At 35.9% G+C, this 14,921-nt stretch overlaps 1 protein-coding gene across 2 annotated transcripts in view; it reads right to left on the reverse strand.

The window, feature by feature from the left end:
* The window catches only part of COL14A1 (collagen type XIV alpha 1 chain), a 218,234-nt gene that overhangs the window by 134,560 nt on the left and 68,753 nt on the right, over positions 1-14,921 (reverse strand). For both annotated transcript variants that reach the window (XM_046641998.1, XM_046641999.1), the window contains exons 9-12: positions 12,252-12,413; positions 5,614-5,765; positions 4,292-4,421; positions 2,614-2,759 (exon numbers count right to left, since the gene is read on the reverse strand). In XM_046641998.1, coding sequence (XP_046497954.1) covers positions 2,614-2,759; positions 4,292-4,421; positions 5,614-5,765; positions 12,252-12,413 — 590 coding nt within the window. The remainder of the gene's footprint in view (positions 1-2,613; positions 2,760-4,291; positions 4,422-5,613; positions 5,766-12,251; positions 12,414-14,921) is intronic.

Below are 14,921 nucleotides of genomic sequence, written 5' to 3' on the forward strand. Positions count from 1 at the left end.
TATCAGATCATTTGCCAATGTGTATTATTCATGTTGATTAGCGTGGAACTGAATAAAGGTGAGACTTCATGTAAGAAGACTTTGTCTCCTCACAACTTCATCAAACAGGCTTCAGTTATCAGTTTTTCATTGTCTCATGTCATTTTCTATTAGGAACAGATGCTATGGAACCATACAAAACTGAATGTACCCGTGCGTGCTGTTTTAGGATAACTCTTTACATGTGGACAAGTGGCAAATGCAGCCAGAATAACAGTGTCAAATATTTGGTCCCCAGAAGAGTGTGGGTGGAATTGAATCAGAAATGTTCTCTATAAAGAGTATAAGCTCCAAGACAGCCTGTTGGAGGCAGGGCCAAGTGGGCATCTGTTACCACGTGGCTAATTCTAACCAGTCTCTTGGCTGGATGCCCACTTTTAGCTTCAAAAGTAATTGACCTTAAGTCAAAGGGGACCAGTTTTACTGCCCCCTTCAACAAAGGGACCTGTCTACTTGGATTCCAAGTCTCTTCCAGTCTTCAGAACTTCAGATCAACCCACCTTGATGCTCAACTTGGCAATCTGCTTTTTGATTCTGGGATGATTTTTCTGACCGTTAGAGTCAGGAAAACTAGCAAACATTCTTAGTGGTGTGACAACTGAATGACAACTGCATGACAAGACGTTTTTATTTTTGTTTTAGAAGGCAAAAGTATCTCCATAAACAGTCTTCAGTCACACAACTGCCAGCGTTATTTTCAAATTAAAAATTTTAATTTTGAAATATCTCCTCATATATAACATAAATGTAGAGAAAATAATATACCCTGATGTACCACCACTCAAGTTTAATAAATATCAACATGTTATCATATTGACTTCAGATCTCATTTTTAAAAGAACTAATACATTCAATAAAACACAAGATCTTTTTCATTCTTTCTGTTGACCACCTCTCCCCTAAAGTTGGGGTGTATCTTACTGATCCACCTTTTTACTTCTACATACATATGTATATATTTGTAAATAATACATGGTTCTGTATTTTTAACAACGTACATAAATGGGACCATATCAACATAATATTTTTCCCCATCAATACTACATTTCAAGATTTATCCATGTCAATACACAGGGACAGAGGTAACGTTATTTAATTCCTTTATGGTATCCTTTCTATAAATATGCCACTATTTTCCATTCCTTGATGAATATGTCAGTTGTTCATCTGATCAAGTGCCTACATTGAAAAACCCTTGGAGGATGTTTCCCTATGATATATACCCAAAAATTTGTATATATCTTCAACTTGATAAAATATTTCCAAGTATTCGACAGGCTAATTTACATACCAATTTATATGAGTAATTTTGTTTCCCCACATGCTCATGAATTTGCAGTATTATCAGACTTTAAAAACTGTTTGCTAATCTATTGGGTGAACTGATATTCCTTTCTTTTTTATTTTTCTCTTTCCCGGTAAAGCTGAGCATCTTTCTAGCATCATTTGTAAGTCTCCCTTCTGCCAAAATAATAAGATCAACATTAAACTCAAATGGGCAAAAGCCGTCTAAATCTTGGAAAGAAAATAACACGTGTCATCAATGCTCTCTGCTCTTGATGCTCAGATTCACCATATTTCTGGCCCTAAAGATTTCTGTCACCAGAGGCAGGTTTTAGATGATGTTCAAGAATCGAGTACTGAATTCCCTCTCTTAGCCACTCCATTGGCCTCGCCAAGACACTCCCAAGTGTCAGAGACATTTCCTCTTTACTCCTTGAATATCTATATTATGGTAGCTGTTCCCTAAAAATTAATTAACTAATAATTAATATTTACTTTAAATATTTCATTTGTATACTAATTTAAATTGAGGACTAAATTAATTATTTAAAATTAATAAATTAATTTAAAATGAGGACAAAAATAAGTCATTTGAAAGTCAAAGATTCATTTAAAATAGAATAAATGCAAAGAAATCCACAACGAGATACATTTCACTACCTCTCAAATCAGTAAAAAAAATTTTCCAAGTCAGTGTACATATGGGAAAACAATCGTTTGAAAACTTCATATAACAATATAAATTATATAAAATTTCTCTAGAGTCATTTCATAATACACAGTTATACTTAATAATACTTAAGCCTTAATAATTTGCATACTTAATACTAATTTGCATACGTGGTGATTTGCATGAAAAGAAACTCCATTTCTAGGAGTTTATCCTAAGGAAATAACCAGACAACCATGCAAAGTTATATGTTGAGAATGGCCCCAAAGGCATTATTTGCAGAGCAAACTAGCTAAATGTGCAGTAACATGAGATTAATTAAACGTGACCTCTAAAATGACTATATAAAAGATTATTTAACAGCATGAAAAATATTCACAATAAACAAAATGAAAACAGAAGACTGCAAAACTGTTTCCATTTTTTGTGTTAAAATGCATTGAAAAAGATTGTTAACTAAATGTTAACAATGGATATCTCTAGGTGGAATTACAAGCGATTTTTTTTTTCCTTTTGCTAACGTGAATTTTCTAAATTTTATACATTAAATTCTTGTGGTAAAAAAATCGATTTTAAGGAAGTCAAAGACTCTAGAACTCTAGTAGGCAGCAGGTGGTTACCTCTTTTTCATCCCCAGCCAGGCCCTCCGTGAGAGGAGCGTAGAGGATCAGGTATCCTGAGGCTCCAGCCACCGGATTCCATTTTGCCCTCAGACTGTTCTCAGTCACATCATACAGTTCAAGGTCAGAAGCTATAGGTAAAGCAACTGCAAGAGGAGATATTTTTTAACGTTCAGCCATTTATCACTGTGCTTGCTTATTTCAAAGTATCTATGCATTAGGAGCTACTAAGTAAACATAGCTTATTTTTCAGATAATTTTCATCCTTAAATCTGTTCACATAGCCATGTAAGCCCCTTCTGGGAGAGTAAACATAGCGACTGTTTAAAATCAGGAACAACATCTTCTAGTTTCTTACACCCCACTACAGTGATGGACACATTTCTCTGGGAGCCAGTCAAGAGCAGCGGGACTATTCTGACCATCATTTTATGCCCATTACCACACACAGTGTCTGACATGCAGTGGCCACTAAAAATAATTGTTGGGTCACTTAATAAATGACAAAATGGGTGGCTGGACAAACACATATGTGAATGAATAAATACTCATCGACACAGTTAATTAGAGACAGTGATAAGATTTCACTCAGTCAGATGCAACAGAGCTTGAGAAAAATGGAATAATCAAGAAATAATATTGGCCATATTTTAGAGGTAAGGAGAAAAGAATTAAGGATAAATTGCAAGTTCCTGGGTTAAATCATGCCAATGAAAACCATGAAACATTGCTGTTTTCAAACATAATTCTAAGCCCTCCACCATCGGTTCCTACCTGCTTTTCCAACCACAATATCAAGTTTGGGACCATGCTACACAGGCAGCTCCCTGTCACACTTCTATCGGAGTGTCTATAGTACTTCTTGCGCTACTTTGTTTGCATGTCCTTGGCTTGAATTCCCTCTCTTACTGGACTAAAACTTCCCTGAGGGCAGAGATTGTCGCTAAAATGTTTCTGCAAAGCAACAGTCTTAACATCTGCCTTACAAACTGTTGCAGGGATAAATCCAAGAAAATATTGGATGTGGACTGTGGTCATCAAAATGCCTGTCACATTGTTATTGGTGCTGTTTACATTGCCACTGTTCTATCAGAGGCAGAGTTTTTAGACCAACTTTGTATAGTGCCTAGCACGTAAGAGAAACTCAATTAATGTTTGAAATAACTAAATGAGTAGGTGATCATGTTTATTACAACTATATTTTCCCAGGATTCTCTGAAAGTTTCTGTGTGTGTTATCATGATCACGCTCAAATAAGAAATTACTAGCATTCAAAAACTTGTTTTAATTACAATGATATGAATAATGAAAAGAGATGTAACATAATTTCCATGGTATTCTACCAGACAAGAGAGCAACAGAACTACTGAAATTCAAGCCCAGTGTTTAGTTTATAACACGCATTCGCTAAATATTGTTTATTAAATGATTAATATTTTGCACCCTTCACCACTGAGGTTGCTCTATCCTGAACATACCAGAGTTTTATAACATCCCTCCCAATATGTAGCACCTGCAAAACGCGACTATAGCACAATGCTGCATATACCGTGACAACTATTTTCTATGAATTTGATTCAGGATGCCCTCAATACAACCTAAGCAGAATTCCAGTTTAGGAAAGGCCATCTACGCAATGATGTACGAAGTCAGAAGTGGGGTAAAATTCAATACATACGCGTAGTTTCAGTTCCCCGTAGGCCTTCACTAGCAGTGTGGGCATATATTGCGAAGACGGCTATCTGATATTCAGTTAAAGACATCAAGTTCTTCAACACTGTGGACGATACACTTCCATCCACCACCGCCTGTTTAAAGAACAGTTCGAGGAATGAGAGTATGGAATATCTCAGATGCAGAATTGAAATCAAAAAGCAAAAATACCTCTTATTTTAAAGGCTACATGAAAAAAAAAAGCAAAAATACCTCTAGCAAGATCATTTCATTAAATATGTTCTTATTTATGCCACATCCTTTTTTCCACTGTGGCAGTCAATTCTCCTTGAATTTTACATGAAGTGATGCATCTTTTATGGAATACGTACTAAGTCCCTTATTAATTCGTATCTAACGGAAATTGTGTCATTTTCAGGCTAATTATCATCCTATTCATGTTCACTTAATGACAGCAGACATGTGAAATTTTTCCATGGAGCTTTGGGAAGCATTTAAAAGGTTTATTAGTCATGAAAAAGATAGAACCAGTGGAAGCACTCTGATTTTTTTTAGTCCAGATGATTTAAAACTCCATGATCTACTTCTCTAACACGTAAAAAAGAAATCATAAATCCTGCCATAATACAGAAGAAAACTGTAAAACATGCTGAGGTCAATCAGAGGTTTGAACAACAAAGGTTAGTACTTCAAAAAAAAAAAAAGAAAGGGAGATTTCATCACATTTTAACATATTCGCCATGAACTGCTGATTCAAAGATAGGAAATAGGAAGGATCAAATCACCAGGCAATAGGCGTTCTCTCCGGTGATGGCCAACTCATGAAAAAAGATGGCCACAGACGCTTTATTACGGCTTCTCCATTGCACTAATCTCCACAAATATCCAGGAAATCTCAAATCCTGGAGGACTATATGACCACGTAATTTGAAACACACAGACTTCATTAAGGCAGAAAGTTGAGACCACTCCCAAAGAAGAAAGAATATATGAATAGTAAAAAGGGGTTCTGGCCAGATCATTAACTACTGCTTCCTTTTGCTTTAGAACTCAAAAAGAAAAAAAAGTGAAAATAACTTGTGTTAGAAGTGGATACATAATCAGTTCTGAGGGTTATGTGATGGAGGTGAGAAGAGACGATGTAAATACCGTAATCCAGAGAGATGGAAGAACAACATGGACACGTGGAAATGTATTTCAGTCAAATCATTTTAAACATTTGTGACAGAATAATCTCCTTATATACACATTTCCGTCTTGTCCTCACTACTGTAGAAGACTTGAGAGAATAAAAATAATGGTTTGAAAATACTGTCTCTTCATTACCTCTTCTGGTTTTCCACCCCTGGCAGGATAATACACAATTCTGTATTTTTCCACTTTTCCTGGGGCATGAGTCCAGTTCACCATAAAGCTTCTGGCAGTGACTTCAGAGGTAATCAACTCTGTAGGCGGCCCAATGGTGGCAAGGGCTGAGGCTAAATTAAAGAAACACATAAAGTGAACCTCTTTCCCAAAGTTATTTCTTACGAAACTGGGAAACTCCATTAGTTAGAAATGACTACTGCTTTTATGCTACCTCTAAGATTTTCATCTCCAGATACACTGATTCAGTTATTCATTCCCACATTTGTTCATTGAAACATTTAAGTTTCTACTAGGCACCAATCACTATGCAAGGTTTTGAAGATGCAAACTTCAATAAGACATAGTCCTTGACTTTCTTGAACTTTCTTAAAGATATGCTATAGAATAACAAAAAAAACAAAGACACAACATTAATCGAGCACGTGTATACTAAAGGTGATATTCTGAGCTCTTTAGAAGCATTATCTCATTTAATTTCAACAGTTACTATTATTTCTCCTGTTTTGTAGGTAAGAAAACCAAGGCACAGCGAAGTTAAATAACTTGCCCAAGTCTCACAATTAGTAAGTATCAGAGCTGAGATTGATACTTGACTTCTTGACACAGAGCCTGTGTGTTTAAGCATCAGAGGGTATAGCTTCTGTACTGAAGACTTCAATGCAACAAATGTTGAATATCTAAAATTAAAGGGAAGAAAAAGCAACTAACATACACTGAATGCCCACTATGAGCTAGACACTATGTAAGCACTTTGTGTGTATTATATACTTGTTAACGCAAACAATTCTATAAAAGATTTGGGACAAGTAAGTTCAAAGTCTTTGAACTTTAGGACTTTTTACTCTCTAAGGGCACTTACCCCAAGGAACTTTAGTAACCATCACAATGGGGAAAAAAAACCCTAGTTATTGAACACTAACTGTGGCTAGGAACTGTATTACATGATTTATCAGCAATCACATGTTTTTTGTGGCAATAGCTGGGCTCTAAAGTAGTCTCATTAAGAAGCACAGAGAAATTTGTTCAGGAAAATACTGCTTGGCTGCCCAATCTAGTTCCAAGAGATCTGGTCCAGGGAAAGAGGAATGATGGAAGAGAGAAGGGCATGTCGCCAAATAGAATCATTCCACATCCTGGATACAATGAAGGTGGAAATAAGACCAAACTCTTAAAGGAGGATCTGGATGTTACCCTCTTCTCAGATCACATCCCTATAACCCAGGTATAACCTGCAGACCAATGATATCATGAAAGACAAGGGTTAAAAATCCATGATGACTGTGTTTCCAGGAAGATAGAGTAGATGTACTTTTCCCTATTTTTCCACTAAGTACAATTAAAAATTCTGGAAATTATATACAAAACAAGCATAAGAAGACACTGACAGGTAGAGAAAAGAAGGTAGATAAGCAAGGGACTGTGGGACCCAAGAAATAATACAGTGGTGAGTTCCCTGAGTTTTCCTTTTGCCTTATAAATCCCAGACATGTGCTAAAGAACCTAGCAACTGAGAAACATCCGTAGTTAAAGAAAAAAGCCCTAAGAAAGCCTGCTTTCTCCAGCCAAAGGACCAGGAAAGGGCCAGCCTGCCAAGACAGAAAACTTTTAGGCAATAACTGCTCTACTCTAGACAAATACCCAGGGACAGAACTGTGGCCCCACACCCTCTCATGCCAGCAAAGGCCAACCGGGGAGACAAGACTTCTATTTTTCTTGGCTGTAACAGGGTTCCCCAACATTCACTCCTATCCCATCACGCAGCCAGGGTGGTGTGAGAAAAGACCCAGTAGGGAAGAGAGATAATTATCCCTGATGGGTGGTGATGAATCCTTCTACCACCTCCCTCCTCTGTGATATCAGTAGAGACCACATGAGGAGCCTAGACTTCCAACCCCACCTGGTAGTATTAAGGTACCACTCCTTTTCCCCTCTAGGATGCTGTCAGAGGACATCTAATGGTGAGTCAGTACTTGAAGAAATAATGCCTGAAAATTTCCCAAATTTGCCAAAAGATGTAAGCCACAGATTCCAGAAAATGAGTGTACCCAAAAATGATAGGCTCACAGAAATTCACACCAAGACATACCATAGTCAAACTTCTGAAAATCAGACTCAAAGGAAAAATCTTAAAAGCAACAGGAGGGAAATGACACCTTACCTACAGGGGGAAAAATTCTAATGACAGCAGATTTCTCATCAGAAACCATGGAGGCCAGAAGGAAGCGGCACAGCATTTTTCAAGTATTAAAAGAAAAGAGCTATCAACTCAAAACTCTATATCTAGCAAAAATATCTTTCAGGAATCAAGGAAAAACTCAAGACATTCTCAGATGAAGTAAAATTAAATAAGAGAATTTTCCAGCAAGACCTATCCTAAAAGAATGACTAAAAGAAGTTCTTTAAACAAAAAGAATATAATGAAAAGAAGGAATCCCAGGACTAGAGAAAGGAAGAAAGAATTACAGAAAAGCATAAAAATATGGATAAACATAATACATTTTACTTCTCCTCTTGAGTTTTCTAAATTATTTTTGATGGTTGAAGAATTATACCAATTTTTGATGTGGTTCTAAATATATAGAGAGGGAATATTTAAGAAAATTATACTATACACAGCTATAGTAAAGGAATTTGAAGGAAGGTAAGGTTTCCACACTTCATTCAAACTGGTAAAATGTCAACACCAGCAGACTAGGATATATATATAATGTAATACCTAGAGCAACCACTAAAAAAGCTATACTAAGAGATTCTGTCAAGATTATCAATAAATCAAAGTGGAGTTCTAAAAAATGTTTAAGTAACCTACAGGAAAGAAAGATAAGGAAAACAGAGAAATGAAAACAGAAAGAACGAACATAAAAAACCACAAATAAAATAGCAGGCTTAAGCCCAAATGTATCAATAATCACATTAAATCCAAATGGCCTAAACACACCAATTAAAAAGAAGAGATTAGCAGAGCAAATTAAAAAACATGACCAACTATATGCTGTCTACATGAAACCAACTTCAAATGTGATATGGGGAGGTTGAAAGTAAATGAATAAAAAAGTTTTATCAAGTAAACATTAACCAAAAGGGAGTAGAAATGGCTACATTAGCATCAGATAAAGTAGAGTTCAGAACAAAGAAAATTACCAGAGACAGAGAGGGACATTACATAATGATAAATGGTTAATCCACCCAGAAAACATAGCATCCTAAATGTGTATGTATCAAAGAAAGAACTGCAAAATATATAAAGTAAAAAATGATAGAACTGAAAGAAGAAATAGACACATCTACAATTATAGATGGAGATTTTAACATAACCTCTCCCAACTATTATTAAGACAACTAGACAAAAAAAATCAGCAAGGATATGGAACTCAACAAGACCATCAACTAATAAGATTCAGTCAAAATAGAACATTGCACATAACAGCAGAATACACACCCTTTTCAAGCACGCACAGAGCATATACTGACATAAAAATAAACCACATCCTGGGCCATAAGACTAACCTCAGCAAATTTAAAAATTGAAATCATATAGAGTGTGTTCCCTGATGATAATGAAATCGAAATAGAAACCAACAACAGACAGGTAACAAAAAAAATCTAAACACTTGGAAACTATAAATAACACACTTCTAAATAATCAATGGATCAAAGAGGACATGTAAAATAAGATCAAAATTATTTTGAATTGAATGAAAATGAAAATACAAAATACATGGCATGTTGCTAACGTCATGCTAACATGATGCGGAGAAGGAAATTGATAGCATGTAAGTAATTACATTAGAAAAGAGAAAACATCTCAAATCAATAATCTAAGTTTCCGTCTCAAGAATCTAGAAAAGAACAAAATAAATCCAAAACCAGCAAAAGGAAGAAAGTAAACAAGAGCAGAAATCAATGAAATTTAAAACAGAAGAAAAATAGAGAAAATCAATGAAACCAAGAGCGAGTTCTTTGAAAAACCTTTTTTTTAAAAACAAAGGACGAGCCCCTAGCAAGGTTATGAAAGAAAAAAAGAGAGAGAAGACAAAAATTACCAGTATCAGGAATGAAAGAGGATCCATCACTATAGACCTTGCAGACATGAAAAGAGCACTAAGGAAATACTATGAACAACTCTACACACATAAATTCTACCCGTTCTATGAAATGGGCCAACACCTTGAAAAGCAGAAGCTTTCCCCCCAAGATAGAGAACAGGCAGGGATGTTCATTCTCATCACTCTTATTCAACATAGTACCGGAAGTTTTAGCCAGTGAAGTAAAGCAAGAAAAGGAAATAAAAAGCACAGAGATCAAAAGGGAAGAAATAAAACTGTCCCTATTTGCAAATGATGTGATGTTCTACATAGAAAATGCCCCAAAATTTAGAGAAAAATTCCTAGAATGAATTAACAAGTTCAAATAGTAAGGTCACAGGATATAAGATAAAAAATAGAATTGTATCTGTACATACCAGCAGTGAACATGTGCGCACTGCAATTAAAAATACAACTAAAACCTCCCCCCAAAATTGAAACACTTAGATGTAAATAGAAAAAAGAACTTGTATAGAACTTGTATTCTGAAAACGACAAAATCCTGATGAAGAAATCAAAGAATATCTTAACAAATGAAAGGATTTATCATGTTCATGGATTGGAAGAATCAACACAGGAAAGACATCAATTCTTCCCAAGTTGATATTTGATAATTGACAATTGACTTAATGCAATTCCTGTCAAAATCCCAACAAAATTTTTTGTAGAATAAAGATTATTCCAATATTTATCTGAAAAGGTAAAGGAAGAATGATAGCCAAAAAAAATTTGCAAAAGAGTAATCAAGTGGAAGAACTCAGTCTATCCAATGTCAAGACTTACTCTATAGCTAAAATAAATCAAGACTGTGTGATATTGGAACATAGACCCAATGGAACAGATTAGAGAACCCAGATATAAACCCACACAAGTTTGCCCAACTGATACTTGACAAACATACAAAGTAACTCAATAGCAGAAATAGAGCCTTTCAGCATGTCGTGCTGAAGTAACTGTATTTTGATAGGCCAAAAGAAAGAACCTGGAACTAAACTTCAAATCTTTTACAAAAAATGAACTCAGATCATGGACTTACATGTAAAATATTTTAGAAATAAAATGTAAAACTTTTAGAATAAAATACATAGGAAAATCTTTGGGATCTAAGGCCAGGCAACGGGTTCTTAGACTTGACACCAAAAGCACTAACCATAAAATTAAAAATTGATAAATTGGATCTCACCAAAATTAAAAGACCTTTGTTCTGCAAAAGACCTTGTTAAAAAAATGAAAAGACAAGTTACAGATTAGGAGAAAATATTAACAAACCACATATCTAATAAAGGATTAATTTCTAGAATATAAATAAAGAATTCTCAAAACTCAACAGTTAAAAACTAAACCCAAAAAATAAAACCAAAAATAGCCCAATTAGAAAATGGGCAAAATAATGAATAGACATTTCACCCAAAAGGATATACAGATGCAAAATAAGCATGCAAAAAGATGTTCAACTTCATTAGCTAGCAGAGAATTGCAAATTAAAACCACAATGAGATATCACTATACACCTATCAGAATGGCTAAAACAAAAAATAGTAACAACAACAAATGTCGGTGACAATGCACAGAAGCTGTGTCACTCATATATCGTTGGTGGGAATCAGAATGCCACAGCCACCCTGGAAAACAGTTTAGGTCCCTTAACTAAACTAAACATGCAACTACCATACGATGCAGCAATTGCACTCCTGGGCATTATCCCAGAGAAAAGAAAACTTCTGTTCACAGAAGAACCTGTATGTAAATCTTCATAGCAGCTTTATTTGTAACAGCCCAAAAATGGACACAATTCAGATGTCTTTCAATGCTTAACAAACTGTGGTACATCTATACCGTGGAATACGACACAGCAGTAAAAAGGAAAGAGCTACTGATATGTGCAACAGCTTGGATGAATCTCCAGAGAATCACCCTGAGTGAAAAAAGCCAATCCCCAATAGTTACCGACCACATAATCCCATTTATATAATATTTTCAAAATGAAAAGTATTTAGAGATGGGGAATACATTAGTTGTTGTCAGGGGTTCAGGAGGGGTTGGAGGAAAGATATAAGTGAATGTGGCTATAAAAGGACAACAAGAAGGATCCTTGTGGTGATGGAAATATTCTGTATCTTGACTGTATCAATGCCAATATCCTGCCTGTGACACTGTACTGTGGTTTTGCAACATGTTACCATTGAGGGAAACGGACAAAGTATGCACAATCTGTAGATTAACTCTTACAACTTTATGTGAATGTACAATGATCTCAAAATCCAAAGTTTAATTTAAAAAGAAAGTGATGGCCTAAATGCAACACGGTGGAGAAAATTATCTAGTGGTTAAAATATCCCTTCTCCCCTACAGAGTCTGCCAATATACTCCCTTTTCTACTCTGATGATTCACGTCTTAGGAGAATAAAGGACTCTATTTAAAAAGTCAACATGAAAAATGACGAGAATTTTCATAATCCACGGTGGCCTTTTGCACAGGGGGACACCCGCATGCTCTGTCTCTCATTTTACCTTTGATCTCCTTGTCCTGTTCCTCCACCCTGGAGCAGACCGTCCTAGTCAGGCTCTCCACAACTGTGTGCATCAGGTCAAACTCGGCGACGTTGTACACATGAGTGCTGTCCGGTTCGGAGGCGATCTCCTGCAGTTCATTCTCATCGGCGTTTTTCACCCCTTGCATTGAGGACAACAGGGAGGGCCGTGACATTCATGCCCCATTTGAAAAAGCAACTGCAGTGAACCCGACCCCAGCCATCAGTCCTCACTGCAATAAAAGCATCGGCTTCTTTAAAGAGGCACAGCTCATGTCGGATTGGGTTTTTAAAGTCACCTTCAGAATCATTTTTAAACGATTAGATCTTAACTTTGTTCAGTATATCTTAAAAGGAAGATGTTCTGATGAAACTAAACTTCTGTCTTGCATGAATATTGCAGGAGCAATAGTAATTAAACCAGGATCCTAAACTATCAAAGCTTCACATTCCAATTTCTTTAAAATAAGTTTACTTAAATGGGACAGACTGCTAGAATAAAAATTATATATACAAAATTATTATTATTATTATTATTATTATTATTGTATAGCACTAAGGGAAAGCTTGGGAAAAAAATTAACACATTCAAGTAAAATTGTCTGGCTAGTAACCACTGCAATTTTGCTAATGGAAATGGCTCTGGTTCTTCTACGATATTTATTACTATAGGTCAAGGGCAATGCTGGGTGTTTGGAACACACCAGAGAACAGAGTGAGGCAGAAAATCCTCGGCTCTCAAAGAACATTTCTAGTCTGTCTTAGCACTGGATGCTAACACTTAGAGTGTGCTTACTAGGCCCCAAGCACTTCAGTGTTTTATGTATGTTGACACATTTAATCCTCACAACCAACCCAATGAGTTTGGCACTAGTGTTTCTTCCATTTTATGGGTGACTAAATTGACGCACAGAGAGGTTAATTAACTTGCTCAAGGAAACACGACTAGGAAGTGGACAGCTGGGATTCCACCCACGCAGTCTAGATCCACAGTTATATGCTTTTAACCATGAGAGCCTACTGCCTCTCAGAAGAGTGCACCTTAAAATGAGTAAACATTTACCAACAAAATTAGAAACAGAAAAAGAGAGGCCCAGGGTTGGGTTTTTTATGAGTGTGAAGGTACGATTTCTCCTCCTCAGGCTTCAGCCAACAAGAGGTATTTCTTTATAAATCCCTGTCTTGCAATCATCTGAGGGGGTTAGAAAGAGGTACTAAAGAACAAGAAAGAGAAATTACTTGTGGCAACATGCATTACTTTTTTGATGGCTTGCCGTACCATTTAATTTATCTTCCAACCTCAACATAATTGAGTAACAAAGCAATAGTTGTCTCTGAACTATTTGCTTTAGGGGGTTATAAGATAACAAATACTACTGATTTCCAGGTAATTTCTATAGAAATGTCCAAATCACATCTAAATGAGTTCACTTGAAGGTTTGTTTAAAAACTCATCCACTCATTATTAACCTGACCAGAAAATGGAGAGTAAACACATAAATTAATTTTTCATTATTTTAAAGTCTTCCACAGGGATTTCCTCTGCTGGACAAAAGGATAGAACAATAAAAAATGAAAAATAAATCTATCTCTCTGATGTGTCTTGCCTGAAGGACCTTCTACAATACTTGCTAAAACACACAGTTGGATCTATGTCCACAATAACAAAATAACATTGAGTGCATGCTGAAGCAATGAGCTTAATGTCAATAAAGCTTTTCATGGCACTTAGTTAAAACCGGCAAGTTTGGATCCATACAAGAATTTTCTAGGGAAGATAGTCCCCAATCTGTCTCTCTCTCGTCTTTCCAAACGCAATAGTTCAACTGTTGCAAACAGCATGAAGAAGAGATGAAATGGTCATCCTGTCTTGAAAGGAATTTGTTTTATAGGAATTTTGCCTTGTTTCTCTTTGGGCCCCAGCACCCATCACAATGCCTGGCTCACAGCAAATAAGCAAATACTTCTTTAATGAAACATTCTATAAACCGTATTTTGAGGAGAAAATTTGGGAATGGATCAAAGGAATTGTTTCTTGTTATTTGAGTTTTTTGTTATTGTTGTTCACTGATAGCTTTGAAAGATGTCCTGTTAAACCTCAAGATGAGAAATGCGAATGCCAAGTAAATCTGAAATAATTCTCAGGACAAAATTCACATTTTAAGTCAGGACTGAAGTTGCCATATAGTTAAAACCATTTAGTTTGTTGCCCATAGAGGTTCCAAGGATGTGCTGGTAAATGTTTAACAATCAGCTTTCTGCACTAATTTGTAATGTTTTGCTGATTTCTCTGTTATAAACACCCTCACTATGGCTGATTTCAAACTACCAATGCAAGGTCACAGAATGCAAACTTGGGAAGAGATGCACACAATTGGCTCTTGCAAATGGGTGTGACCTGGCTCCAGCATACCCCTGAGATATAATACACACACACACACACACAAACATACACACACTAATAAGGATATAATTTACCAAAACCAAAGCTTGAACTTATTTTTCTTATTTTTTCCTCTGAATTTCCTTTGCTCTTTCTTCTATGAACAGAACACACAGCCTTTACTAGCAGTATTTTATAACGGCTTTTGCTGTAGGAAAACCCCCTTCCCTTATCTGAATAGTAATAATAATACTTTTCTCTTATATC

The sequence above is a fragment of the Equus quagga genome, chromosome 16 (assembly GCF_021613505.1).
Source record: "Equus quagga isolate Etosha38 chromosome 16, UCLA_HA_Equagga_1.0, whole genome shotgun sequence".
NCBI lineage: Eukaryota > Metazoa > Chordata > Mammalia > Perissodactyla > Equidae > Equus > Equus quagga.